The sequence below is a fragment of the Bombus affinis genome, chromosome 3 (genome assembly GCF_024516045.1).
Source record: "Bombus affinis isolate iyBomAffi1 chromosome 3, iyBomAffi1.2, whole genome shotgun sequence".
Classification (NCBI taxonomy): domain Eukaryota; kingdom Metazoa; phylum Arthropoda; class Insecta; order Hymenoptera; family Apidae; genus Bombus; species Bombus affinis.
Window position 1 is genome coordinate 14,062,871 of NC_066346.1, and position 27,802 is coordinate 14,090,672.

General features: G+C 39.3%; 2 protein-coding genes and 2 long non-coding RNA genes across 6 annotated transcripts in view; 2 read left to right on the forward strand and 2 right to left on the reverse strand.

Moving 5' to 3' along the window:
* The window catches only part of LOC126914758 (uncharacterized), an 88,952-nt gene extending 71,309 nt beyond the window's left edge, over positions 1-17,643 (reverse strand). Inside the window, exons 1-2 of one of the 2 annotated variants that reach the window (XM_050719161.1) lie at positions 17,111-17,637; positions 15,155-15,451 (exon numbers count right to left, since the gene is read on the reverse strand). In XM_050719161.1, the coding sequence (XP_050575118.1) occupies positions 15,236-15,451; positions 17,111-17,497 (603 nt within the window). In that variant the 5' untranslated portion in view covers positions 17,498-17,637 and the 3' untranslated portion in view covers positions 15,155-15,235. Of the gene's footprint in view, positions 1-15,154; positions 15,452-17,110 lie in introns of those variants that run through there. The other variant, XM_050719163.1, reaches the window with a different exon arrangement.
* The window catches only part of LOC126914807 (A disintegrin and metalloproteinase with thrombospondin motifs 3-like), a 434,443-nt gene that overhangs the window by 157,781 nt on the left and 248,860 nt on the right, over positions 1-27,802 (forward strand). The gene's annotated exons all lie outside the window — the stretch shown is intronic.
* Positions 421-2,366, forward strand: LOC126914886 (uncharacterized). The gene is made up of 2 exons (XR_007709906.1): positions 421-961; positions 1,769-2,366. It is a non-coding gene; the product is annotated as an uncharacterized LOC126914886 (long non-coding RNA).
* LOC126914868 (uncharacterized) overlaps positions 19,787-27,802 on the reverse strand; it is a 50,725-nt gene continuing 42,709 nt past the window's right edge. For both annotated transcript variants that reach the window (XR_007709888.1, XR_007709889.1), the window contains exon 2: positions 19,787-20,779. This is a non-coding gene — a long non-coding RNA (uncharacterized LOC126914868). The remainder of the gene's footprint in view (positions 20,780-27,802) is intronic.

A 27,802-nucleotide genomic window follows, 5' to 3' on the forward strand; every position in this document is an offset into this window, starting at 1 on the left:
CCTCGGCCCTTGTTAAATCGTCTCGGTCGGGGTCGAACAATGCGTTCGCCAGCATCCTCGTTTCTCGGTGATTGCACATAAAGCTGCCATTATTAGAACTTCAGTGGGCGGTAAGCGCTGGTGCTTTTTCCAGTCTCGCGTTCGCGCTTACTCTTACGCACAATTCGCCGCTGCACTCGCGTGCGTTTCCAGCCGCGTTCATCCCTCCATGTGGCTGCCAGTCGTAGCACGAAGCTCGTTCGTCGCGTTTACTCCACTTTTTTCATCGAAAAATTTTATCCGGAATATCACGTTCGACTCGACGACCGATTAATTATCGTATTTTACTTTTACCGATGGTGCATCATTTTCATGGAAAACGTTTAAATTTCCACGTGGTGCCACGTGGTGGAAAAAATGGCCACCGGTTGCTGTACGACGCTCCTTCGTCGCGTTTATTCCACCTCTTCGGCGAAACGTTCCATCCGGAACGTCGCGATCGACACGAGATCGAAATTAATTATATTCTACTTTCTCCGATGGTGGATCGTTCTTGCGCGAAAGAAAATTAAATTCCTACGGCACGTGGTGAATAAATTGGCCACCAGTTGCTGCACGACGCTCCTTCGTCGCGTCTACTCCACTTTTTCGTCGAAACCTTCTGTCCGGGGGTATCGCGATCGACCCGAGATCCGATCGATCGTCTTATCCTTCCGTCCTTTTCGCGAAAGTCGTTCGAATTTCTGTGACGCGCGCGTGGAAAATACTGGCGCGAATCTTCGAGTTGGTGAGAATCTTTGGCTCGAATTTGATGATTCGTTCGCGTGGGAATCGCACGGCGAGGCGTGCGATTGTCGCGATCGCTCTTATCGCTCGCTCCACTTACGTTCCGCTTCGTTCTACCGACTACTAGTTTGCTGCATTCCCGGTTACTTTACTGGTGGTGAATCGTTAATCGACGCGAGTTACCGCCCACGAGTTGGTTACGATACGCAAGTACAGTGGAAAAAGGAGTTTAGCGAAACAGTTTCGTAAAGCTAAACGATTGGACGAATCGAAAGGAATTGGAAGTCGTTCTAAGAATTCTGTTCGAAGACAGCTTTGAGAAGGCGAACGGCGATTGAAAAAAGAAGAAATTGAAAGACGTCGAAGGAAATCGACGAACGTTCGAATTCAACGAGGCAGTTTCGTACGCCTAGAGACGATGATCGAAGGAAATTGAGAAAGATTCGTCTGTATTTTAAGATTCTGTATCAATTTGGTATAAATAGGTCGAGCAAATATTCACGGTTAATCTTTTCGATAAAGCACTACCTACAAAACCACTGCATTCTATGATTTCATTTCATCTCTGGTGTACCGTAGAATCGTTCCTTTCTCCATTATACGATCGATTAAACAACACCCTGTGTATTAAAACCAACGATTCACCTTCGTATTACTTCCGCGCGAGCTACGTGATAAAGCGCGAGACATTGAAAATGTTAGAACGCGAGAGTATCGTCGCATCCGCGTCTATATGACACGGCGTTTCGAAAGCGTTACGAACCGGCAAAATGAAATGAGAATATCGGGTCTGCGAATTAGCTGCTTTCATCGCGATAACTACGTCTGCGAGTGAACGAGCATGCCTGGCGAGTTTTGGGTAGCCAGAAAATCCTATTGAAATTTCGATCAAAGCGCGCGAGACATGACGCGATCGAAACTTCCCAGTTTTCTCCTCGCCACGTGGCTGCTCGGCACGATCGCTACTAAGTCGCGAATGAGCGACTTTCTGCAAAGCTTGCAGGAGTACGAGATCGTTTACCCTCGAGTGATCCCGAATGAGAGCGCGCGGAACAGAAGATCGACCCACGAAGACCGAGAAACTTGGCGCGAGTATCTCCACTAAGAGCCGGTGTTCCTCGAGATCAGCAACTGGACCTTAAGGACCATGGCCAACGATCGATTGATACTGTCGTCGAATTTCACCGTGAATTGGGTGCGTCAGGGTAAAACCAAGTCCGAGCGACGTAACGCCAAGGCGAACTGCGATCTTCGACAAGGCAGCTTGGAAGGAGACGCGAGTTCCTTCGTCGTCGTGACGATATGCGAAGAAGAAGTGTACGCCTTGATGTTGATCGGGCAGAGATCGTTCTTCGTTCAGCCGCTGACGAATGGCCAGCATGTGATGTTTCAGCCGAAAAACGAAAAGTGGTGGTCGATCAGGAATAATTCGAGCTTCGTGTCTGTGAATCCGGAAAATCCTGCAGGTGAGAAGGATCGTTATCGCGATGGCTTTTCATCTTTCGTTAGACGGTTGGATGTAGGTGATTGGTTGATCGATTTACCGACTTCCTTGCCAATTATGTTATAAGCTTCTTACTTTGCGATCCGCCGTTAATTGCTTCTTCTATTCTAAAATTGACTCTGATCGTGATACTGTAAGAACTGATAGCGTCGATATTATAATACCATACATAGAGTATGAGAGTAATCGTAGTACAAACGAATATATATATATATATATATATATATATATATATATATATATTCGGTTTAATAAATTTAATTTAATAAATTTAAACCGTCAAACAGGGAGGGCTTAATCTGCAGGCAAAAAGAAGAAAAAGAAATAATCATTTACAAAGCGAACGACCATTAGCTAATTCCAATTTAAAAATATAGCTAAAGTCAAAGTCATTTTGAACAAATGTTTCCTGTACGCGTTACCGTTTGGCATGGACGAACGTCTCGGACGTTGATGTCCGTACATTTATATATATATATATATATATATATATATATATATATATATATATATATATATGCAGTTCTGATAATCATTTTCAACTCGCACAGGGAAGAAACATCATTGAGGCTACCGCGAATTAAATTCGCGTATCAAGTAACAGGATAGATACGATTCATACGAAGCTTTGCGTCGTTATTCGAGGTAGGAAAAGCTTTAGCAGTGATATCGAGAAAAACGAAACTACGAAATCATCGCTGTCGTCGAGACAGAAATTGCTGCGAATATCGCGGAAAGCAGAGCGACGGTAAAGAGTATTACAGGAAAAAGTTGTTCGGAATATTAGCCTTGGCAAACATATTTCAAAGCCGTTGAATATGGCGAGATTGTCCGCTTTGTAAATATTTACCGAAAAACATGTCGTACGAAGCTGGGCAATAAACGCGTTTTTCCACAGTTACAAACAAGTATCGTACGTATGAAACAAGTAACGACGAATTTTCCATTCCACGGCACGCGACAATTGACCGTATTATCAGCGTTTCGTCAGAGTTTCAAGAACTGCGTTTTCTTTTCTGTATTTATGGTTTCGCAACTGTAAAACGGAAGGTTTATTCTGGAGATGCGAGTTCGCGTGAACAACTAGCGCAACGAGTAAAAACACGCGGTTTTTGCAACTCGATCGAATTGTTAGCAACTGTGTGTACGAGATCGTATTACTCCCATCGTTGATCGATGTCAGGCTTCTATCCGAGCACACGGACAACGTTCTCCAACGACCAATCAAACATACCAGATAATAATTTTTCATTGTATCATTATTGTAGCTATTAACGACACGGGCTTGTTGTCGCATGATAAAAAGCATGCAACTGCGCTGACACGATAATACAGCGAACTTTTGCACGCTGCGATGGAAAACGCGTCGTTACCTGTTTCGTACGAACGATACTCGTTTGTAATTCTGTAAAGAAACGTCCGTTGACGAACATTATATAAAGTTCTTCCTTCTTCTTCTTCTTCTTGTCTGTAAATCAACTCCTTACAATTTGACGGTTTAAACACACGGTTTTCGCACACCCCGTATATACAGGATGCAACGGAACAACGTCTGAAAGCGAGAACAACGCGAATCCTTGTGGAAAAATGAAGAAAAAGTATAGGATAAAACGTTCTCATTTTCGACTTGGAGAATCGAGTCTGAAAATTTATCAAGTATACTCGAACTGTATCTGAATATCGGTTCGAATAATAAATTTATTTAATTATATAATTAATTTATTACAAAGGAAATACAATCTGGATGTGAATGTTAAATGGAAACAAATTTTGCTAAGTTGAAAATCGATCGTATCGTAATTACCACGACTCGTTGTTTACAGATTAAAAATCTGTTTTACGAATACGAGGAGCTATATATCTACTATTATTAATCAATTTTTATGAAAAATTTCGTACGATGCGCGGATAAATTCTAATTTGATAAATTGTTGGAAACGTGGAAAATTGAATGCAATAAAATTACGTGGCACGGTTTACACGGTTGCAACTTTATGACCCACTTAGGTCAAGTAGCAATGAAATTTATTGCATATATCGGAAATTCAAGGCACGTAATTGGCAGTTTATAAACAAATTATTTGTTCTCTTAATTAAATTGCCCGCGTCGAAAGCTGTGAAACGTTTTTGTATCGAAATCGAAGAATCCAACATCGCGATCCTATGAATCGAAGAATGCGACGTAAATGTTCGAAGTATGGTTGAGAAACGATAGAAAATTCCAAGTGTTACGCTGTATTTCTCGTTCGATTTGAATCGAAATTTTAATGAGGAACAGCGCCGATTGATATTTAAAAGTGAAACGGTTAAGAGCAACGATACAGGTTTTGTTAAAAGCAATTGGTCTATTTACCTCGCTGTTTAAACGGGTTTGTTTGACGTTACTTTGATCAATTTCCATTGACACTTTTATAGATAGCATTCTTTTTTACGGATGGAAAGCCGTCTGATGGAAATTTGTCTGAAATGTCCGTCGTAAAATTGCATTTTTGCGGGCAACAGAAAACAATGGAATTTTGTACAAAAGCGCAATACTTTAATTAGCGCAAAATTCCATTTTCCCCGCTGGGAAATTGAATTTTCTATTAAAGCGTGATACGTTTAATCAGCGGTGGCGTAAATTCAACAAACTAACAACTGGAATATTGACTTGTCACAATTTTGTGACACCGTATATGTCGTTGATACGTTCCAGTCTGGTCGTATTTACAATTTCAGAAATTTTGCAACTATTTTTTCATTTTATCCGTAACGAGAATAGCGAAGATAAGACAGGCAAACGTGGTAAAACGTTGATAATTCGGTTACAGGGAAATCGAATAAATTCGAAGTTGAAGAAAGTAAGAGAAAGTCGAAACGAAGCAAACGCGATTCCTTAAGCCACGATGTTCAGGGATTTTATAATCTTTCCGGTGACGTCTTCGACGTGGAATACCCAGAAGCTGAGAAATTGATTCTGTACGATGAAAAAGACGATGTCTCCACAGAATACAACGATACAATAGTGGAAGAATTATCGATCGACGTAAATCCTGTTGAGAAATGCTCAGTTGGTATGACCGCTAGTTACTAAAAGGTTACTAGGGTTATGTTGGTACGACTCCTAACGACGCTCTTTTGTCATAGGAGTCGACCACGCCTTAATTGCTAAGACGCATTGGGAGAGTTTAGACGTTTGCTGTGTGATTTGGTGTTTTGTATAAGAGATAAAATAAAAGGTGTGATAACCAATCCGAGTGGATCCGAGATTGATTATCAACCCCAACCTATATAAAATAACAAATCCCGAGGAAATTGGATACTTCTCTGGTCCTAAATGGCAAAGGAACAGATTATCAAGTAAGTCAAATATTTTTCCAAATGCCATTCTTGTACAATCGTTGCTTTTCTACTTACCACGTACAATATAGCGGTTAATAAATTAACGAATCATCGAATATTACTGAAAGAAAGAAATTGTACTGATATTCCAATCTATCGTGTACAAAAGTAATAATAACAGCATGTAATATAAGAATAGCTTATCTTCAGCCTTAAAAGAAACTCGGTTTACAAGTATTCTCCCTATTGCGTTCCACTCTCGCTTGATCTTCTACACGTTCATCTATATTTCGCTGTTTTTAATTTATTTTATTATTCCCTGTCTATTACACATATGTATATTGTCCATTGCACGAATCTTTATCTATCTTGCCTAATTTAATGTAAAAAAATAGAAAAATAGAAAAATTTGCTGGAGGAATACGTTTACCAAAATTTGTCAAGAATTTTAAAGAAATTTGCAGGATGAAATTCACGGTGATACCGAATTGATATTTTTGAAATTATACTTTTGAAATAATTATTTATATCATAATAATTATTCCACGAATACTTGCTCGTAGATATTAATTTATGCTTTTAATAATCATGCGTTTAAGCTATCAAGTCGAGTCGAGTAGGCTTTCTAATTTCGTGGAAGATAAGTCGATTTCTAAGATAAGTCATTTCATAGAGAAAAGACCAGCTGCTAAGGATTCGCCGCCACGATGGCTAGAGCTTGGAATAGCTGCTGATTAATCCGTGGTAGATTTTCATGGAATTCGAGTACAGCAATATATCTTGGCTCTTTTAAACATCGTAAGTAATACCAAACGAAATTCTGTTATTATACTTGGATATAGAATACCTTTTCCTACATATGTACGCGAGCAACCGGGAAACATAGGGCAGAGTTATGCGTATCTCTGTATTTTCAAGGTACGCTACTTGCTTTCAAACATCTCGATCGTATACTCGGATGGAAGCTCTGTATTTTCTGTTTACACTGTTCAAAGCTTACACGTATCTTTTAAAGAGTTCTGCAAATAATTTATCCGTAATGGAATTTTGTAATCGATTAATTTCAGCCATTCGGTAATTGGTTTTCCAATGCTGTTGAGATTAATAACGTACATTTCCTAAGATAAATATAACGAATAAAATTAATTTTTTAGGAAAATTATATAAGATACGATGTATTTACGAGAGTTTTGAATAATAATTTATTTGTAAGGCTGTAATACTGTTTTAACGCCTGTTACATTTTCGTACGTATTTTAATCCTAGGTCAGTGCAATTTACATGGACCCATCGCTCGAATCCAACATGATTCTAGTGATCGTACGAATGATTTTATACGCGGAAAAACGAGACGTTATGGTAAGCGATTTCCATTAAATTAAATCATTTAACTAAAGTAGTAACTATCTGAGATACGCATATGCGAGTGTCAATTATTTTATTTTCTACTTATCTGTACAGTGTATGGTATATAAATTATATAGGTCAAAATATCTGCGCATGACGTTTTAGGTCGATAAAATGCAACGAGTTCCATTTTGTTAAATTGGACAACCGTGAACGATCCCTTGGAAACAAATTTCCAAACAAACAATTTTCACGGATCATTGACAAACCTCGCATTTATCGTGTATCCGAAATATCTGTATAATCGACTATTAAACCTTTTTCATCTCTTAAGAATCTTAATTTAATGTTATAGACCTATGATAATATCATTGATATACGACACTTGCGATTCCTTTTACTTTTCTTTTTCTGCTATTCTTCTCTGCTGTTGAATCAACATTTCAACATTTTTCAGGAAGATTAAAATACTAATAGCGTTACAAGTTACATTTGATTACAATCAACAACATGATTACTTGCACATATATTTATTATCATTGACGAATATTTATATATAGTATATAATGCATGATGTAATAATAAATATAATATATTCGTAATATTTGCTAGCTTTTATTAAGAAAATATTAAACGTTGTCGTAGGTCCGCCGTGGCGATGCCAGACGATCTCTCGAGAACGTGAACAAATGGAACAGAAAGATGCTGTCCTCGAAGGACGTAAATCACGATGTTGCTGTATGGTTGACGCGATTAGATATAGGAGGTCCTTCCGGTTACGCACCTGTGTCAGGAGTATGCTATCCCGCGAGATCGTGCGCGTTAAATCGAGACGAAGGCTTGACCAGCGCCTTTATCATCGCTCACGAAGTAGCACACATGTGAGTGTCCCACATGTTGGGATATCGTTGGCAAACTGAAATATTTATAACTGGCCTGGGTATTTACGCAGAGACCGTGTGCTATTTATTTATGCAAATACGTACTTTTACGAGAATAATTTGAAAAATGAAATCTCCATAGGAGAACTTATTATCTTTACCGAATATCACAACGAGTACTGTACTTTGAATCTGCCATAGATTTTTGCGTATTATGTGCGTTCTTGCATTCCTCCTTTCACCTACGATGGCTCTTAAACAAGAAACGATATCGTAACGAGAAATACAACTTAGCTGAGCGTCCACTTTGGTTCCACTAGTGTTGTCCCATACGACTTTGTGTTTGACCTCGCTATTAGGGGACTTTTTACCCAACGTTTCCTTCACCGCCTTCACTACCTTCGATTTATCGAACTTGAGACTTAAACTGGCCGTTACTAAATCTTCCGGCTTCTTCGACATCGGTTGGTGTCTCTTCGTGAACCAATTCGACGGTGCCATAAAGGTCGAAATAGCGGCTTTCGAGGATCCGCTAAGCTTACTTTTAGCTCCGTGCAATGTCGACACGTCGAAGCTGTTGGAACGGAAGCTCTTCGATCGACTTCCTTTCTGTTCGGTCGTTTTTCCGGGCCAGTTTGATTTGCTATCGTCCCGGGAACTCGGCGCTTCCTCGCCGCATCGGTTGATTTTCGTCGCGGAAGACTCTAACGAGCTTAGGATCGATATCAGATCCGTATTAGAGCAGACAATGCCCGCAGCACCGGAAACGGATGCACTCGCGGCTCTTGGCAGTTCCGAGACGCGCTTTCGGAGAGAAGACGTCGGCGAAACCGACGGAGTAGGCATTTCAGAGAATCGTTGTTTCGGCTGTTGAGTGTAACGTTGAGCGGAACTGTTACCCTCCAGCGGCTGTATTTCGTACACTTGCTCCGTCGACGTCCTGTACATCCTTAAGCGCACCTGGCAAACGGATTGCTTTTATTCGAAAGACAGTTTCTTTTTTATCATAATTCGTGCGTTATGATACATGTTTCGATGATTGAGCCGTTAAGCGTGACAAAGCGATGGAATTGTTTTGCACAGAAATTCTGGTTCTAAAATTATGTTAGGGATTCTAGGGCGTAATAACATCTTGGAACGCAAAGTTATCGATGTGTCGATGAAAGTTAAGCGAGCTTTATCGAAGCACACGTTCGAGTCTTTGGGCGATTGCTAGGAATACGCGTAATGTTCTTTTCTGTGAGCTGAAAAGTTGAACGACTATAAAAGGCGTTTGTAGAGGATTTCAAAGCGGAAGAAGAAGCGATACAAATGTTTAGAATCAGAAATTATCTGTTTATATAGAGATCTGTTTGATGCAAGATCTAAAATCAATCAAATCGGATTGTATGGATTGTGTATTTGTCTGTGTTAATCCTTTGACGTCGATACCAACGATGTATATAGCGAATGGCGGTTATCAGCCAAGATTATGAGCACGTACGCAAATAGACTAGAATATTTTGCAAGAATGAAATGTCTTGGTATGGTACGCTTTAATCTATCTATCCAAGTCAAAATAAGTATAAAAATCGCGTGGCAATCAACATATTTAAAAAAAAAAAAAAGAAAAAAAAGAGGAGAAACAGATGCTTCTGATTGTTTTTTAGTGCATTTTCATAAAATCTTCTAAATGTTTAATTCTCATAGAATAAAAGGGAGAGTATACGTTTGAATCTCAGCAGATTTTATTAATTCTTTGAAACCATAAATACAATATGAGTATTACATCAACTTTAGTTCATACATGTAACAACATATTATTCTGCATGTAGCAGTTACATTTAATGAAACATTTACTTATCCAATAAATCCATATTCTCTACTAAACGTTCGTTTATTAATAAAACTGCCATAATCGTCCACGCATTGTTCGCTTCCTTAATTATTTTTCAAAGTATAACGATAATCAATGATGCAACAGAAATATCACGTAACATCCCAACAATCTTACATGAGATTTTAGCTGTTTTTACTATACAAATTAAGTCATTATTAAAATAAGTCATTATAATAATATATATATATATATATATATATATATATATATATATATATATATATATATATATATATATGTCGGAGATGAAAGAACACCGGAACGTTCCCTTTGGAACTTTGGGAAGACCCCTAGTATTGAAATTTAGATTTCACCATAGCCGTATTAAGAAACTGTCGTCATTCGATCCGACTGTATTTATTTGAGATTTATGATAGTGAGGCGACAATCAGTCGCCGAACGTAGCCGCGGTCAAAGGGATGAACGTTTTGTCTAACAAAGGCATGAAGTAATTCTATAGCTCTTCTTAAAAGAAATACTTGGGACAGGGCACGACGGTAAACGTTTCAATGGTTTCTGCCCCGTGGCTCGCCACACGCAGACTTTGTCCTTCGGGTAAGATGATTGCCAGATGCCAACGCATCTTCACAGTATATGTTTAGCTGGGCGAGGACCGGCTACGAATATTAAGTTTCAATTATACAAAGTCTTTCAAATAGACAAATAGCCTGTGCCCCAACTATGGGAAGATAAGAGAAATCTATCCTTCCACGAACGACGCTTCCCGCTAGCAACTTTTCCCAAGGACAGCTAATATCTTTCTCTAACCACCAACATGGAAATTGACCAATTAACAGCAACGTCAATTTCCCACACCCTTCGAACGGAGACTTTTCTCCGCTGTCCAAGAATCCGATGATCTCGTGCCCTTTTTTTTTTTTTTTTTTTTTGCGTGGGGAGGGGAAAATGCTATTACGCGTGCCCAGTGACCCGCATCACTGGGTTATGTGGGAGTCGGTCGGTTGTCGTTGCCATACCCACTAAAAACCCCTCCTCCTTCTTCCTCCGCTTAGAGGGCAGACAACCCCGGTAAAACCTGTCAGCAGTCATCAGGGTTGTCCTTTCGTGCCCCGTTGTATCTACTTCTTCGGGCAGTTACTGCTCATGTCGTCCTCTCAGCCAGTTCAGAATACTGGACTGGTCTCCTTCTGCGGTTTTTCGTTGTTTCGTGTTCTTGCCCTCATTGCTCCACGTAGTTGTTGTTTCGCTCGTTCTCCCCCTTGCCTCTTCCCAGGCCCTCGCTGTCACCCTCCTGTGACACATGACGGTCTTGCAGAATTGCCTGAATTTATTCCAGCTCTCGTTCTTGGCGGTCAACGTGGCGATCAGATTGCCCACGTCTATCTTCCCGCCCAGAGCGTTCTCCAGCTCGATCCTTCTGTCCGTCCACTTCGGGCACGCGAAGAGGGCGTGCTCTGCATCGTCGTTCGGGTCTACACAGTCGAGACAGTTGCCGTCGCTGTCCTTGCCAATCCTTTTTCTATAGACACCGAAGCTCCCATGCCCGGTTAGCAGCTGCATGGTGTGGTGATCGATGTCCATCTTCTTTTTGGTAAATAGCAGCGCACTCGGTATTAATTTCTTTGTGATATTTTCCTTTTTGTGGTTGTTCCACTCCTTCTGCCAGTCATCTTGGGCCTTCTTGCGAATCGCCTCCAGTTCCTCCTTCAGCTTGCAGCCGTCATCCGTGCCAATCCTGGACCCATGGATCTTGTTCCTCTCGTAGGTCTCTCCGAGCATCTTTATCTTTATGTAAATCGGGAGATTCCCGGTCAACACGCAAAGTGCCGCGTGGGAGACGGTACGGTATGCCGGCGTTGTTATGCACAGGGCCGTTCGTTGTGCTCGTTTCAGCTTTTACCTGTTCTTATCGGCATTCGCTCCTCTAGCCCACACCGGCGCTCCGTAAGTTACGATGGACTCCCACACGTTGTAGTAGAGCCTACGAGCCAAGCTGGGCGGCCCGTTGATGTTGGGTAGAATTCCCCTAAGGGCTCCTATTAACTTGTCGACTCTATTACACACCATCTCGATATGCGTACCGAACCTCCGACTGGAGTCGATGACGACTCCGAGATCTCGTTCCCTTAGGCACACCCATCATAGATTTCTTCGACAGCGTCACCGCGACGGAGAGCCACTCACTCTAGTGCGATCTCATCGGCAATCGACCTGTCTTTCGTATACGTAATAATTGCCCCTTGCTCTAACATACAGTGTAACTTAGACGCTAACGAAGGGTAAAGTTCGTCATCCCGTTGACCGCGGATTCGTTATTGAGCCTAGGATCATCGTCATTTGCTTCTCGAGTATCTAATTATCGCGATTACTTGTCCAATTCCATCATAGTCATATTTGCACTAGTAAATATCTCCTCTATTGCATAACGATCACGTCTAGCGCCAATAGGGATTCGTTTCACGCCCTTATCCCTAACTCTAATCTTAACGCTAACCCGACATATATATATATATATATATATACATACATATATATATTTTATACATACATACATATATCAATTTTTATACACACATTATACATATTCATTTTCATTTAATATTTTCATTTAATAATTTAATATACCTTCGTCCCGCAAAGGCAAATAAATTCACGCATAACATTTCTCTTCAGCGGCATTGTTCTAGGATTGTATTTGTTGAAAGAAGGATAGCATTAAGCGCTGGAATAAAGAATGACGAATCGTTATTCTTTAACCATCGTACTTAGACTCATATTTATTGAGCTACTTGTATTTTAATCGAAGTCTAATATCCTCCATCTGTAGGCGTAAATATTACTGCCGTTGTTAATGTCATTTTAAGTTTTACTACTGGAAAGGACATTTAAGTTTGAAGGCAGGCAAGTCTACTGTTCTTAAAGCTGACATTTAGACATCTAAGATTTTTTGTGTCTTTATTGACAAAAATATATTTGACTTTGCATATCTAAAATAAAGGATTTGCGTTATCTAAAATAAATAGATCATCTTTCTTTAGAAAATTCAATGTGGTGAAATTAGAATATGAGATAAAAGAAATACTATGCATACTTATTGTTCTTCTTAAAAATTAAAGGAATACTCATAATCCTAAAACATCCTTTCTATGTTGTACTAGATATATATACAATTAAAATGTGTAATAATGTGAATGATAAACTAGTTCGAATAATTATTTTGCTTAAACGTAAGTTAATTGAAATCAGATGAATGTTATACACGCATTATACCGTGCATTATGAACTATTGATTGATTGATGCTCATATTTAATTATTAACGAGAAAATTAGAAAAATAAGATTGAATTTAATCTGTCCTTCCTATATTTATTAAGATGAGTTCTGGGACTTGAAACACTCGAGATTAGAAATTTTGATTAATGTTTCACATTATGACTGGACGCTTGTTGTAATATCTTTTGTACGAGATACACTATACATACACAAGATCAAAATGGAATTTCGAAACGGTCGTATCGTTCAACAAAAATCTCTTTTATCTTTGATCCTCTTCATAAAAATGCAATTCTCCTTTACAGAACATCATATAACATTTATTGTACGATATATTGTTCAATTATATTTCGAAATTTTCAGCTTCGAATCTTTGTTTAATTATACTGTAGAATTAAATATCATGCGTTATTTAAATATAAAGATAGACTAAACTTTTGTCCACATTTATTAAAGCTGTATCAACTGAGATGTTTAAATTTGCGAAATTTCATGGACTTTTATATTTAATTTTTCATCATGAATCCCGCTTTGCGATACAATACATATTAGATTTATAATATCTTAAATTTACAGTACCAATGCTGATTTCATCTGAAACTATTTGTTTGCAAATGATATCTTTCTTCGTTGGAATTACCCTTCACTTATAAATTAATAATTATTAACATTGAACAGTATTGTTAAACTTCAATAAAAATAGGATCGATAACTAAATGTTAGTTAAAGAAACTTCCTATTATTATTGAATTTTGTTTAGAAAACAATAATAAAAATGGGTGTCTTTTTGTGAAAATAATTTACAGCATATCACTCGACTTATTCATATAAGAGACATTAGTTTGTTTAAATACCCTGTTGCACCCTTTTATTCATTTTCAACCCAATTTTTTCACAACATTAAAAAATATTTTAAGCCTGAAGAAAAACATGAAAAACTTCTTATTAGCATGATTTCATGCTAAACATCCTCTTAAGATATTATAAATCTTTCTTGTTTACTAAAACCAGAGCCTAACTGAAATATACGAGTATCGCAACAGGATTAATCGTAATACATGATTAAATACAAGCAATATGTATGCTATATTTTTACTTTTTACTTCAGAAATAAATATTTCACCAGCATCGTCTTTAGCTTAAGGAAAATAAACTTGTGAAATTTAATTTAAAGCTTCGTAAAACATGGAAATGTTGCAGGATAACAAATCAGAAAAGATATATTAAATAAATCACAGTTCAGGTATCTATAACATGTGATTCTCTTAACAAATCTGTTTCATTCATCAAGCAACTGCAAAATTTCCGTAAAATCAGAAGCGGTTTCACAAATTATAGGCATTCGTAAACATGATAGATAAGAGTTAGTATCGCGGCGTTTTAGAGTATCTATGAGCGTAATATGGAAAGTAAAAAGATGTATAATAAAAATAGTTCACTTTCCAAGCTATCACTAACATTGTAACGAATTATTATACATATAACGGCTCACGAAAGTACTCGGACGCTTACAGAAACTTTCCATGAATATTTTGTTGAAGCTTTTCATGAATTTCAAGATGCATTAGGCTGTCTCAAAAGTTTCTTTCGTTTTGTTCTATTACTACAAAATAGATCATACATAAATCGATAGAATAATATAAAACAAAAAGTGTCGTGCATCTATTATTTCCTTATGAAACGAAAGAAGCTTTTGAAACAAATGTAAATAGGAATTATAAGATGCTTATTGATTACCATCGGTATTTGGACAGTTAATTATGTATTGTATAAATAAGTCACAATATTTTTAGTAGGAGCATTTTTACCCCTAATCAATCATATGTTTAAAAATACTCTTTACATTGTACATTAGTTTTTTGCTATGTGTACGTCTGCAATAAGCATCTTCTAGCTTCCATATATATATTTCCAAATTAGTCTCAATTTTTACCGGTGTAATCATGATAGACACGTCTCGTTACATTGAAGTGAAGTGAAGAAAAACACTAACACACATAATATATATTCGCAAAAATCTTCTATCTAATATTTTCGTCAACTACTGTATACACATTTATTAGATATTTGTGTGAGATTAAAATCGACAGATACGATAAAAGAATATTGTAGAGGTATAGCAATAAGAAAATACAAGGAAAGTATAGCTCGTTAATTTGAATTACACCAGATTGTCAGTCATCTATTAGGTCGTGTTAATCTCTGAATAAATTCTTAAATAAATAAGTGTTAATAAAGATAAAGATAAAGAAGTGTTAATTAAACTAGAGACACTTAACATTTATTAGCATTTGTTCTTCCCCATTACTTCTTGAATAGGTCCTTTAGGGAAGAACAGAGAGACGGTTCGCTGGATTCCGTCTGATTCCGATTTTGATTCTTGGTATTTGAAAACCAATTTGTCACTTTGCCTGACATTGGTTTGTTCGGAGATACCGAGGGCTTTCCGCTCGACCCGGAAGCCCCCGTATCGTTTCCCTTTTCCGCCGTTAACATCTTCTCAATTGCGCTACCAAATACCTACGGACAAAATTGTTCTTATAAATTTATGAATATTATGTATTTACGTATTTGAATGAAAATTTTTATGAAACGAGATTTCGCGTTAAAATACGTAATAATAAATACGATAATTTACACGTTCTTTTTACCAAGATGAAAATGTACATGTAAATTTACTTGATGTATATGTAAATAGAAATATTTATATGTAATATTTATATGCTTGTATTTAAAATATTTTCATGCTTAAAGAATAAAGGTCATAATGTTATAAATATTTAAATCCTTGCACCTCTCCTTTATCGCGTAAGAAAGAGAAACTAAAGGTTTCACTCCAGAGAATGAGCTTCGTTCTAAAACAAATCAAATAACATATATTTAAGTATTTAACTGTTATTTAATATTCCTAATATTCAAAATAATATTTAACATTTCTATATTATTAATATAGATGAGAAGTCGATAAGATAGTTTACAATCATTAAGTACAGTATCGCAGATCCACCATCAGAGGTCAGTAATATTAAAATAAAATTCATGTTGGATTAAAAGTGTGGTTAAGTTGGGGCTAACCCCAAATTTGCAAATTTTGACCTAAGTCAAAAAGTGGCCATTTTTGCACCTCCTCGCGAACGAAAAATTCTTGTGCGACGTTTAAGAGAATTTATCAAAAAAAAAACAAAGAATTATTAGCATTTATACGAAATGTGACATGGAAGTTGAAAAAGATGAGTGTAGAGATGAAAAAATTAAGCAGAGGTAAAACTTACGCGCTACACTTGATCTTCATTTTCTTTAAATTTTGATCCAGCTGATAAATCAGTAATTAAACCAAAGGAACTAAGTTTGAAATCAAGCGAATCTGAAATACTATCAGACTGTTGCTACTGGAGAACAATAGCCATCTTGTACTTCGTACTTGCTCGATTCCAAACTCTAATCGATATACCAACAGAATTTACCAGCAAAATAATTATTCAGAGATTCTGTCGGTAAAACAATTGAAGTTTAAAATCGAACGAATCCGAATTACTGCGAGATCGTTGGTGACTATTGTTCTCGTAGCAACAAACTGATGGTACTTCAGATTCGTTTGATTTCAAACTACAATTGATTTATCAATAGAGTTGTCGAAGAATTATTTTGTCGATATCGGTGTAGAACAATAGTCAACAACGATCTCGCTGTACTTCATATTTCCTCTATTACAAACGTCGATTCATTTACCAGCAGAGCATCTGAAGAATTATTTCACATGGATCATGTAGAAAAAAAACGAACACGAAAATGGAACTGTAATAACATTTTTTATTCCTTGCTGAGAGCCGTTCTTAAACATTTTTCCCTTCGCAAGAAGATCGGAAAATAACCACTTTTGACGCTCTGTTTTCATCCCATATGAATTTTATCTTTAATATTACCGATTGATAATAATGTCACTGCGATATTGTCCGCAATGATTGCAAATTATCTTCTCCACGTTTCACCTATATCGATAATACAGAATATCAAACAACAATTATTTAATTTCACGTTGTTGTTGACTTTACTAATTTTTACGATAAAGTGCATTCTCTGGAAGAGATTTTACGATTTACGATTTTCTTTTTCATTCCCCCTTTCACCTACGATGGCTCTTAAACAAGAAACGATATCGTAACGAGAAATACAACTTACCTGAGCGTCCACTTTGGTTCCACTAGTGTTGTCCCATACGACTTTGTGTTTGACCTCGCTATTAGGGGACTTTTTACCCAACGTTTCCTTCACCGCCTTCACTACCTTCGATTTATCGAACTTGAGACTTAAACTGGCCGTTACTAAATCTTCCGGCTTCTTCGACATCGGTTGGTGTCTCTTCGTGAACCAATTCGACGGTGCCATAAAGGTCGAAATAGCGGCTTTCGAGGATCCGCTAAGCTTACTTTTAGCTCCGTGCAATGTCGACACGTCGAAGCTGTTGGAACGGAAGCTCTTCGATCGACTTCCTTTCTGTTCGGTCGTTTTTCCGGGCCAGTTTGAAGAAATTCCCTTCAGATCTCCGGTTACCGTTATCCACTTCATATATAGAGTTTGAAATCTTTCTCAAAATTTTGAAAGGTCCTTTCCTAATTTCTTCCAGCTTATTTCTATTCATTCTGTTTCCGTTGTGGGTGAAGACCGTATCACCAATTTTAAACTCGTGTTCTCGTCTTTTTTTGTCATATTTTTGTTTGTTGATTTCGAAATTTCTTGCTGAGATTTTAAATGCTTCTTCTCTGTCTCTTTTTAAGTTTATCTTCTTCTCTGTTATTCCCTTAGGGATGATTTCGATCATTTTCCCATACAGTAAGTGATTTGGGGCAAATCCCGTTACACTGTGTCTGGTGTGATTGTATTCTTCTACGCTTTTTTCTGCGATCTTTGTCCAGTTTCTTTTTTTTTTTCGAATTGATCTTGCATCTGATTCTGTTTACTAATGTTTGATTTACCCTCTCGTTTAGTCCATTGGAGGATGGACAGTCTGTCGAGGTGAAAATTAATTTAATGTTTTTCTCTCTCGCGTACTCTTGAATTTCCTTGGATGTCATCGCTGGGTATCGGTCTGCAAGGATAATTTTTATGGAGTCAGTTTCTCCTGTCGAGTTTATAAGTTTTATGATATCTTCCGCGCGTTGTGTTTTCGATGTGGACATAAAAACAGCCCTTGAAAAGTGATTTATGAGTATATGCATATACTTCTTTGGTGAGTTGTTGTTGGAAAAACCTCGGACCGTATCGAATGACATTATTTCAAACGGTTTCCTCGCTGGTCCTAGTCTCCACATAAGCCCGATCGGTCTTCTCGTTCTGCTTTTATTCCTAATGCAGGTTTCGCATTGTTTGCAGAATTTGTCGACAATTCGGTCCATATTTTTGAAATAATAAAAGGGTCGGATTTTTTTCAATATGTGATTCCTTCCAACATGGCCAAAGAAATCATGCACCGTCTTTATGATATGCTCGCCTAAACTAAACTCTTGTGAGACGAATATACGTTGGCGTCCTTTAATATTTTTAAAAAAAATCTCTGATTTTTTTATAAGGTCTTTCGTATTTTTAATATCTTCTCTGTTTTCTTTCTGATCTCGGATTATGTCTTGTTTTTTTATAATATTCGCTACTTTCAAAACCTCTTCTTCGTTCTCAAAACTTTCTAAGACGGGGTTCCTGGATAGTGCGACTGCCTCTATCTTGTGTTTTCCTGGTGAGTAGATGATTTTGAAGTCGTACTGCGATAAGTAGTGCATCAGGTCTCCTAAAGTTTCATCGGTTCTTGCTTTGATTCTCATTGATTCCAACGGTTTATGGTCTGAAAGGACAGTGAAGTATCTACCGATTAACCAATGCTGCCAGTACTGAATCGCCTCTTTGACCAGAACGCCGAATTAATGTCAAACGTTGAGAAGAAATGGCAATTTCCCGCTTTGACTATGATATCTTCAATTCTTGGGAATGGTTGTGGTTCCGGAACTACAATTTTGTTTATCTCTCTGAAATCAATACATAGTCTATCTCTACGATTCGACTCTTTTTTAAAGGCTAGTGTCACTGGTGCTGCAAATGGTGAACTTGATTCCTCTATGAGATCGTGTTCTAGTAGTTTCGTAATCTGGAATTCTATTTCTCTCTGATCTGGAATGCTACATCTGTATGGTTTCTTTGATATGTATTTATTTTCGATTAGCTTAATAGAAGCTTCTTGTGATTTCCTGGTTCCCACATTGTGTTTAGCAAATACATCTCTCTATAAGTTGGCTTACCTCTATTTTTTGTAGGTTATTTAGGTGTTCTAGGTTGTCCATAGGCTTACCCGTCTCCTTGTGTTCGGTAACGTTTACCTTTCTTCTCTGGTTATTTCTTCTTTCTTCTTTTCTATTAAATATTACTTCCTCTTTGTCGTCTACTTTTTGGCTAACCCTCAAATTCTCGTCTTGTCTTAGTTTGAATTCCCTTATGGCGTCCAGCCCTAAGATGAGATCATATGTGAAGTTATTATTGCGTACTATATACACATCTATCTCTTTCTCTATCTTGTTTATCCTCATTTTTAGTCTTGCCCGGCTACTCGTGAAGTCTTCCCCATTGATGGTTTTGAACATGCTCTTGTCTTCTTTTATCTGATCAATGATCCTTTGATCGATAAAACTTGCATTCGCTCCCGTAAACACCTTTAATCTCTTTTTGATCGTTGACTTTAACTCGCAGTTTTATCAATGGTTCGTACTTCTCCGGGCATTTTAGTGTTTTTCTTCCTTCCCATCCGATGTTCCTGCTATTTCATTTTCTGATGTGAGCGCCTCCAGTGAATTTATTTGTTTGGGTTTCTTCTGGGGGTTTCTGTCTCTATTTCTACATAATTCCACTGGGTGGAATCGGCCCGGGAAGTTCAGTGCTTCACAGATTGTGCACGGTTTTTTTTTGAATGGTGGATTTACCTTTCTAACCATGTCTATCTTTCTTTCTTGTGTTTCTTTCCTTTTTCTCCAGTCTTCATATTGTCCCAAAATTCCTATTAGGTCATTTGTTGTCTGTATATTATCGCTTTCGATTTTGTCTTGGACTTCGATAGGTAATCCAATGACAATCAGGTGTATCCTCACCTCTTCATCCATTTCCCTTTTTACTTCCAATATTAGTCGTTCTTTCTCTATTGCATATTCTACGAACGAACCTGAAAGGTATTTAAAGTTGTAAGCATATCGTATTGCAGGCCAACCTTTATTCTTAAAGGCGTTGAGAAATGCTTCTTTCCAATCTTCCCAGTTGTGTCCTCCAGCTTTCAGTAGATTTGTTTGGTACCACCTTTTTGCTGTTTTTCCTAGGTACTTTCTCAAACCTTTGACTTTTCCTCATCGCTTTTTATTTTGTATTTTTTGCATTCCTCTTCATACTCTGATATTCAGTTTGTGGCTTTCTGAGTTCCTTCTAATCGTTCTATATTGTTGTTTGTTTCAACTATTTCCCTCTTATCTCGTCTTTAAAGGGTCTCTAGAAGTTTTTCCATTTCCACGTTGAGTTCCTCGATTTCCGTCTTTGTTTTTCTTGTGGGTGTTCTTTATGCTTCCTCTAAGACAATGTCTCGGAAAACGAAGTTTGAATCCGTATCGGTATCAGTGCTGCTGTCTCATCGTCTATTGTGAATTTAATATTTCCATATTGGCCTACCTTGGTTGGGATCGATGCTGAAGTCTGAAAATCGAGTTTTTTTTATTATGAAATGATTTGATAAAATACAAAAATGAACAACAATTAATATGCGTCTATAACAATCAATAACGATGATTATCTAAACGGGAAATTATAAGTCTTTGGTGCAATGTTTACCTGAAAATCGAGAATCGATTCCCCGCATACTTTGTTTTTTAATAATTTGTTATATATTATTATTTTTTTACAGTTGACGGTTGAAAACGATGAACGTTTTTGATATTAATTAATGAAGCTTCGCATTATGCAGCTGTATCGATTATATTAAATATATATGTTTTGAATAAATAGAATTAAAAAGTGAGAAGAAATTAAGAAATAAGAAATTAATCAAACTTACGAAAAAAGATCAATGTCTCTGTTAAATTATATACGTTGTTTATATTAAATAATATTACACCTGTATTGTTGATAGAATTTGTTTACTACACACACATATATATATATATGTAGTATCGTGGGCAAAAGGCCTAAGATATCTGCCGAATCGTAAACAATGTCGCGAGAGCCGCGGCATCGTCGGGTACATCAATGTGTCGTCGATCCTTTTTAAGTGGATAGTTTCGTGGAAAGGGCCCGCGTGACCCTGGCCACGGGCGTTTCGGGACACGTGTCTCGAACGGCGGGAAAAGACAAAGAGACGTTAAAGTGAGTATTAGTTGAGAAGCCGGAGAGAACGGATGCAAAAGGTGTGCAGAGTGTGAATTGAGAAGCGAGAGCGAGCGAGTGTAGAAGCCGAAGAGTGTGAATCGGGAAGTCGAAAGCCGCGTCTGAAAATAAGACGTACGACAGCATTGTAATTATTTCGTTGCTTCGAATATTATTAATTAAATCAAAACATCATTACTTGTCCTTTCCTCTAAGACCCATTAAGATACTACATAATTTTGGGGGCTCAGCCGGGATCTAGAGCGCTAAGTGGCAAGTGAAAGTGATATTTCGGAACGATGAGTAACTACATTGCAGGAGAAGCATATTTGACTGACGAGCAGGTGGCTCAGATGCGAATACCTGAGTTAAAAGACGAGCTGAGAAAACGACGGCTGAGATTAACGGGTAGAATGCGCGAGCTGGTAGCGCGATTGCTGGCTGCGGTACGTTTAGATCGGTAACATGGTGCACGAGAAGAAGACGATGATGACGACGATGTTTTAGAAGACGACGACGACGACGAGATGGGCGTGATTGGGGACCGTTTAGACGGCAACGGTCCAGGGAATCACGATCTCAGTATTCATGACGGCGGAGTTCGGGTGACTCCAGTGGTAAGACGATGAGGGCAAGACGAGCCTAAGTGCACGGTGTTAACGTTTGAAGACGTAAAAGACTCGTTAGGAAAATTCAGCGGAGATGACCTACCGAATGTGAGCCAATGGATAAGGGATTTCGAGGAAATGGCGGAAGTGTGTGGCTGGTCGGACATCCACATGGTGGTTTTCGCCAGAAAGCTTCTCACAGGCTCTGCTCAAGCTTTCGCACGCCAAGAACGATGCACGAAGTCCTGGGCGAAGTTTAAAAAGGCGTTGGTAGATGAATTCCCAGACATAGTGAGTGACCGGGAGGTACATCAAGAATTAGCACATAGAACGAAAAGAACAGACGAGAGTCTGCTTCAGTATATGTATAATATGCGTGAGATTGCGGGACAAGGAAGAGTCGATACACAGTCGGTAATCGACTATATTAACCAGGGTATTCCCGATGAGGTCGCGAATAAAGCCATACTATACGGGGCCAGGAATATGCAGCAGCTGAAGGAACGCTTCAAACGGTATGAAGCGATGAAAAGTGAGATGAGGACGAAAACAAAATTTGGGGAATGCAAGGACGATGAAGCGGAACGATCAGCAATACGGAAGCAGTCGAGGCAAACGAGCAGTGATCCCAAAAGGTGCTTCAATTGCGGCGGTGACGATCACTTAAGTGTTACGTGTCCAAAGAAAGAGAAAGGTGTGAAGTGCTTTAGCTGCAACGAATTTGGACATGTTGCGGCGAAGTGTACTGCACGACCAAAGGAGACTTACGTCATCTCGAGGCCCGAGAAGAAGGAGTACGTGAAAGAAGTGTCGATAGATGACTGTAAGATTACATCGTTAGTAGATACGGGTAGTGATCTCACGTTCATACGATCAGACGAGTATGCGAGGTTAGGATCACCACCGCTAGGAAATTGTAAACTTAAGTTTGATGGTTTGGGTTCCGCTGACAATGAGACCTCGGGTGAATTTACGAAGGTAATGACGGCCGACGGGCAGGCTGACGGTCACGAAGACGCGTCGGATATATTGAGGGTCAACGTGATAGAACAGTTTGACGAGATAGATGTAGCGCACATAGAGGAACCTCACTACCGTGAAGCGATTCGCGATATCTTTAGGGGGTATAAGCCAGAGAAGACGCGGGATGTCGGGATAACCGCGAAAATCGTGTTGAAAAGCGACAAACCCGTAGTACAAAGACCGCGAAGACTGGCGCCGTCTGAGAAAAGAGAAATAGACGACTTGGTGAAGTTGCGAAAAAACGAAGGCGATTTTAAGTGTCAGGTATGTCATAGGCCGGGCAAAAATATGGAGTACACGGATACCCCGAGTAGAAATTCACTGCCGGGTGCTGTGTATGTGGCTGAGTGTGAGGACGGGCTGATTGCACGGTTGAGAAGCGCACAGAAGAAGGGCATTGAAGTCCGTAAGATTTTAGATGCCGCAACGTGTAGTCAGGCCGATAGATATGTAACCAGAAGATTAATCGACGAAGAGTGGGGCGTGAATTTCGAAAAACAGCGTCGTGAGTTACGTGAGGACGCGAAAAGGAAGATCGCTGCGACGCAAGAAGAAAACAAAAGGAATTTCGACAAAAGACGGAAGAGTGCGAAGCAGTACCTAAGGGGAGATCTGGTAGCCATTAAGAGAACTCAATTTGGCCCAGGTTTAAAATTCGGGGGCAAATTTTTAGGTCCGTACCGGGTATTGCGAACAATGTGGAATGACCGATACATGGTGGAGAAAGTAGGGGAGCATGAGGGGCCTACGCACACGTCGGCGACCGCCGACTTCATGAAGCCTTGGGTCCTCAACGCCGAAGACGACGCATCCGACGATAGCGAAATTGAAGACCACATCTGAGGGCAGATGTTATTGCAGGATGGCCGAATGTAGTATCGTGGGCAAAAGGCCTAAGATATCTGCCGAATCGTAAATAATGTCGCGAGAGCCGCGGCATCGTCGGGTACATCAATGTGTCGTCGATCCTTTTTAAGTGGATAGTTTCGTGGAAAGGGCCCGCGTGACCCTGGCCATGGGCGTTTCGGGACACGTGTCTCGAACGGCGGGAAAAGACAAAGAGACGTTAAAGTGAGTATTAGTTGAGAAGCCGGAGAGAACGGATGCAAAAGGTGTGCAGAGTGTGAATTGAGAAGCGAGAGCGAGCGAGTGTAGAAGCCGAAGAGTGTGAATCGGGAAGTCGAAAGCCGCGTCTGAAAATAAGACGTACGACAGCATTGTAATTATTTCGTTGCTTCGAATATTATTAATTAAATCAAAACATCATTACTTGTCCTTTCCTCTAAGACCCATTAAGATACTACATATATATATATATATAAATTATATATAATAACAATTGTACAGTGTATAAGTATAGCAAATGAAGATACAGTGTAACCTGAAAAGTAGTATTAGACAGTAACTAGTCAGACGCGAGTGTTTCAATGATCGTTCGATGTTTCTTATTACTAAGGTGGATAGTTTCATAAATTTTTCCAAAGTAAATTAATATTTCTTTGTTATTTAGTAAAAAAATGGATCAGTGTTCCATCAATGATTAAGGAAAAGAATTAAATATTAATAAATTATGATATATATTAAATTAATTAAGAGTTAATTATTGTACTTTAATTACGATATGTAAAATAACGAATTAAAATTCACAATTTGTCCAATTTGGACATTTGGTGGAATTTTTTAACGGTTAAATTAGCATGTTGGTGGCTACCCCCAGCGGGGTACCATCCTCGTGTTTGTTAGGTTATGTCCTTTATAAGGTCTGCTGGGTGCTTCCTTTTTAGCTTTTTAGCTTCCTTTTTATATCATAATTTATTAATATTTAATTCTTTTCCTTAATCATTGATGGAACACTGATCCATTTTTTTACTAAATAACAAAGAAATATTAATTTACTTTGGAAAAATTTATGAAACTATCCACCTTAGTAATAAGAAACATCGAACGATCATTGAAACACTCGCGTCTGACTAGTTACTGTCTAATACTACTTTTCAGGTTACACTGTATCTTCATTTGCTATACTTATACACTGTACAATTGTTATTATATATAATTTATATATATATATATATATATATATGTAGTATCTTAATGGGTCTTAGAGGAAAGGACAAGTAATGATGTTTTGATTTAATTAATAATATTCGAAGCAACGAAATAATTACAATGCTGTCGTACGTCTTATTTTCAGACGCGGCTTTCGACTTCCCGATTCACACTCTTCGGCTTCTACACTCGCTCGCTCTCGCTTCTCAATTCACACTCTGCACACCTTTTGCATCCGTTCTCTCCGGCTTCTCAACTAATACTCACTTTAACGTCTCTTTGTCTTTTCCCGCCGTTCGAGACACGTGTCCCGAAACGCCCATGGCCAGGGTCACGCGGGCCCTTTCCACGAAACTATCCACTTAAAAAGGATCGACGACACATTGATGTACCCGACGATGCCGCGGCTCTCGCGACATTATTTACGATTCGGCAGATATCTTAGGCCTTTTGCCCACGATACTACATTCGGCCATCCTGCAATAACATCTGCCCTCAGATGTGGTCTTCAATTTCGCTATCGTCGGATGCGTCGTCTTCGGCGTTGAGGACCCAAGGCTTCATGAAGTCGGCGGTCGCCGACGTGTGCGTAGGCCCCTCATGCTCCCCTACTTTCTCCACCATGTATCGGTCATTCCACATTGTTCGCAATACCCGGTACGGACCTAAAAATTTGCCCCCGAATTTTAAACCTGGGCCAAATTGAGTTCTCTTAATGGCTACCAGATCTCCCCTTAGGTACTGCTTCGCACTCTTCCGTCTTTTGTCGAAATTCCTTTTGTTTTCTTCTTGCGTCGCAGCGATCTTCCTTTTCGCGTCCTCACGTAACTCACGACGCTGTTTTTCGAAATTCACGCCCCACTCTTCGTCGATTAATCTTCTGGTTACATATCTATCGGCCTGACTACACGTTGCGGCATCTAAAATCTTACGGACTTCAATGCCCTTCTTCTGTGCGCTTCTCAACCGTGCAATCAGCCCGTCCTCACACTCAGCCACATACACAGCACCCGGCAGTGAATTTCTACTCGGGGTATCCGTGTACTCCATATTTTTGCCCGGCCTATGACATACCTGACACTTAAAATCGCCTTCGTTTTTTCGCAACTTCACCAAGTCGTCTATTTCTCTTTTCTCAGACGGCGCCAGTCTTCGCGGTCTTTGTACTACGGGTTTGTCGCTTTTCAACACGATTTTCGCGGTTATCCCGACATCCCGCGTCTTCTCTGGCTTATACCCCCTAAAGATATCGCGAATCGCTTCACGGTAGTGAGGTTCCTCTATGTGCGCTACATCTATCTCGTCAAACTGTTCTATCACGTTGACCCTCAATATATCCGACGCGTCTTCGTGACCGTCAGCCTGCCCGTCGGCCGTCATTACCTTCGTAAATTCACCCGAGGTCTCATTGTCAGCGGAACCCAAACCATCAAACTTAAGTTTACAATTTCCTAGCGGTGGTGATCCTAACCTCGCATACTCGTCTGATCGTATGAACGTGAGATCACTACCCGTATCTACTAACGATGTAATCTTACAGTCATCTATCGACACTTCTTTCACGTACTCCTTCTTCTCGGGCCTCGAGATGACGTAAGTCTCCTTTGGTCGTGCAGTACACTTCGCCGCAACATGTCCAAATTCGTTGCAGCTAAAGCACTTCACACCTTTCTCTTTCTTTGGACACGTAACACTTAAGTGATCGTCACCGCCGCAATTGAAGCACCTTTTGGGATCACTGCTCGTTTGCCTCGACTGCTTCCGTATTGCTGATCGTTCCGCTTCATCGTCCTTGCATTCCCCAAATTTTGTTTTCGTCCTCATCTCACTTTTCATCGCTTCATACCGCTTGAAGCGTTCCTTCAGCTGCTGCATATTCCTGGCCCCGTATAGTATGGCTTTATTCGCGACCTCATCGGGAATACCCTGGATAATATAGTCGATTACCGACTGTGTATCGACTCTTCCTTGTCCCGCAATCTCACGCATATTATACATATACTGAAGCAGACTCTCGTCTGTTCTTTTCGTTCTATGTGCTAATTCTTGATGTACCTCCCGGTCACTCACTATGTCTGGGAATTCATCTACCAACGCCTTTTTAAACTTCGCCCAGGACTTCGTGCATCGTTCTTGGCGTGCGAAAGCTTGAGCAGAGCCTGTGAGAAGCTTCCTGGCGAAAACCACCATGTGGATGTCCGACCAGCCACACACTTCCGCCATTTCCTCGAAATCCCTTATCCATTGGCTCACATTCGGTAGGTCATCTCCGCTGAATTTTCCTAACGAGTCTTTTACGTCTTCAAACGTTAACACCGTGCACTTAGGCTCGTCTTGCCCTCGTCGTCTTACCACTGGAGTCACCCGAACTCCGCCGTCTTGACTACTGAGATCGTGATTCCCTGGACCGTTGCCGTCTAAACGGTCCCCAATCACGCCCATCTCATCGTCGTCGTCGTCTTCTAAAACATCGTCGTCATCGTCGTCTTCTTCTCGTGCACCATGTTACCGATCTAAACGTACCGCAGCCAGCAATCGCGCTACCAGCTCGCGCTTTCTACCCGTTAATCTCAGCCGTCGTTTTCTCAGCTCGTCTTTTAACTCAGGTATTCGCATCTGAGCCACCTGCTCGTCAGTCAAATATGCTTCTCCTGCAATGTAGTTACTCATCGTTCCGAAATATCACTTTCACTTGTCACTTAGCGCTCTAGATCCCGGCTGAGCCCCCAAAATTATGTAGTATCTTAATGGGTCTTAGAGGAAAGGACAAGTAATGATGTTTTGATTTAATTAATAATATTCGAAGCAACGA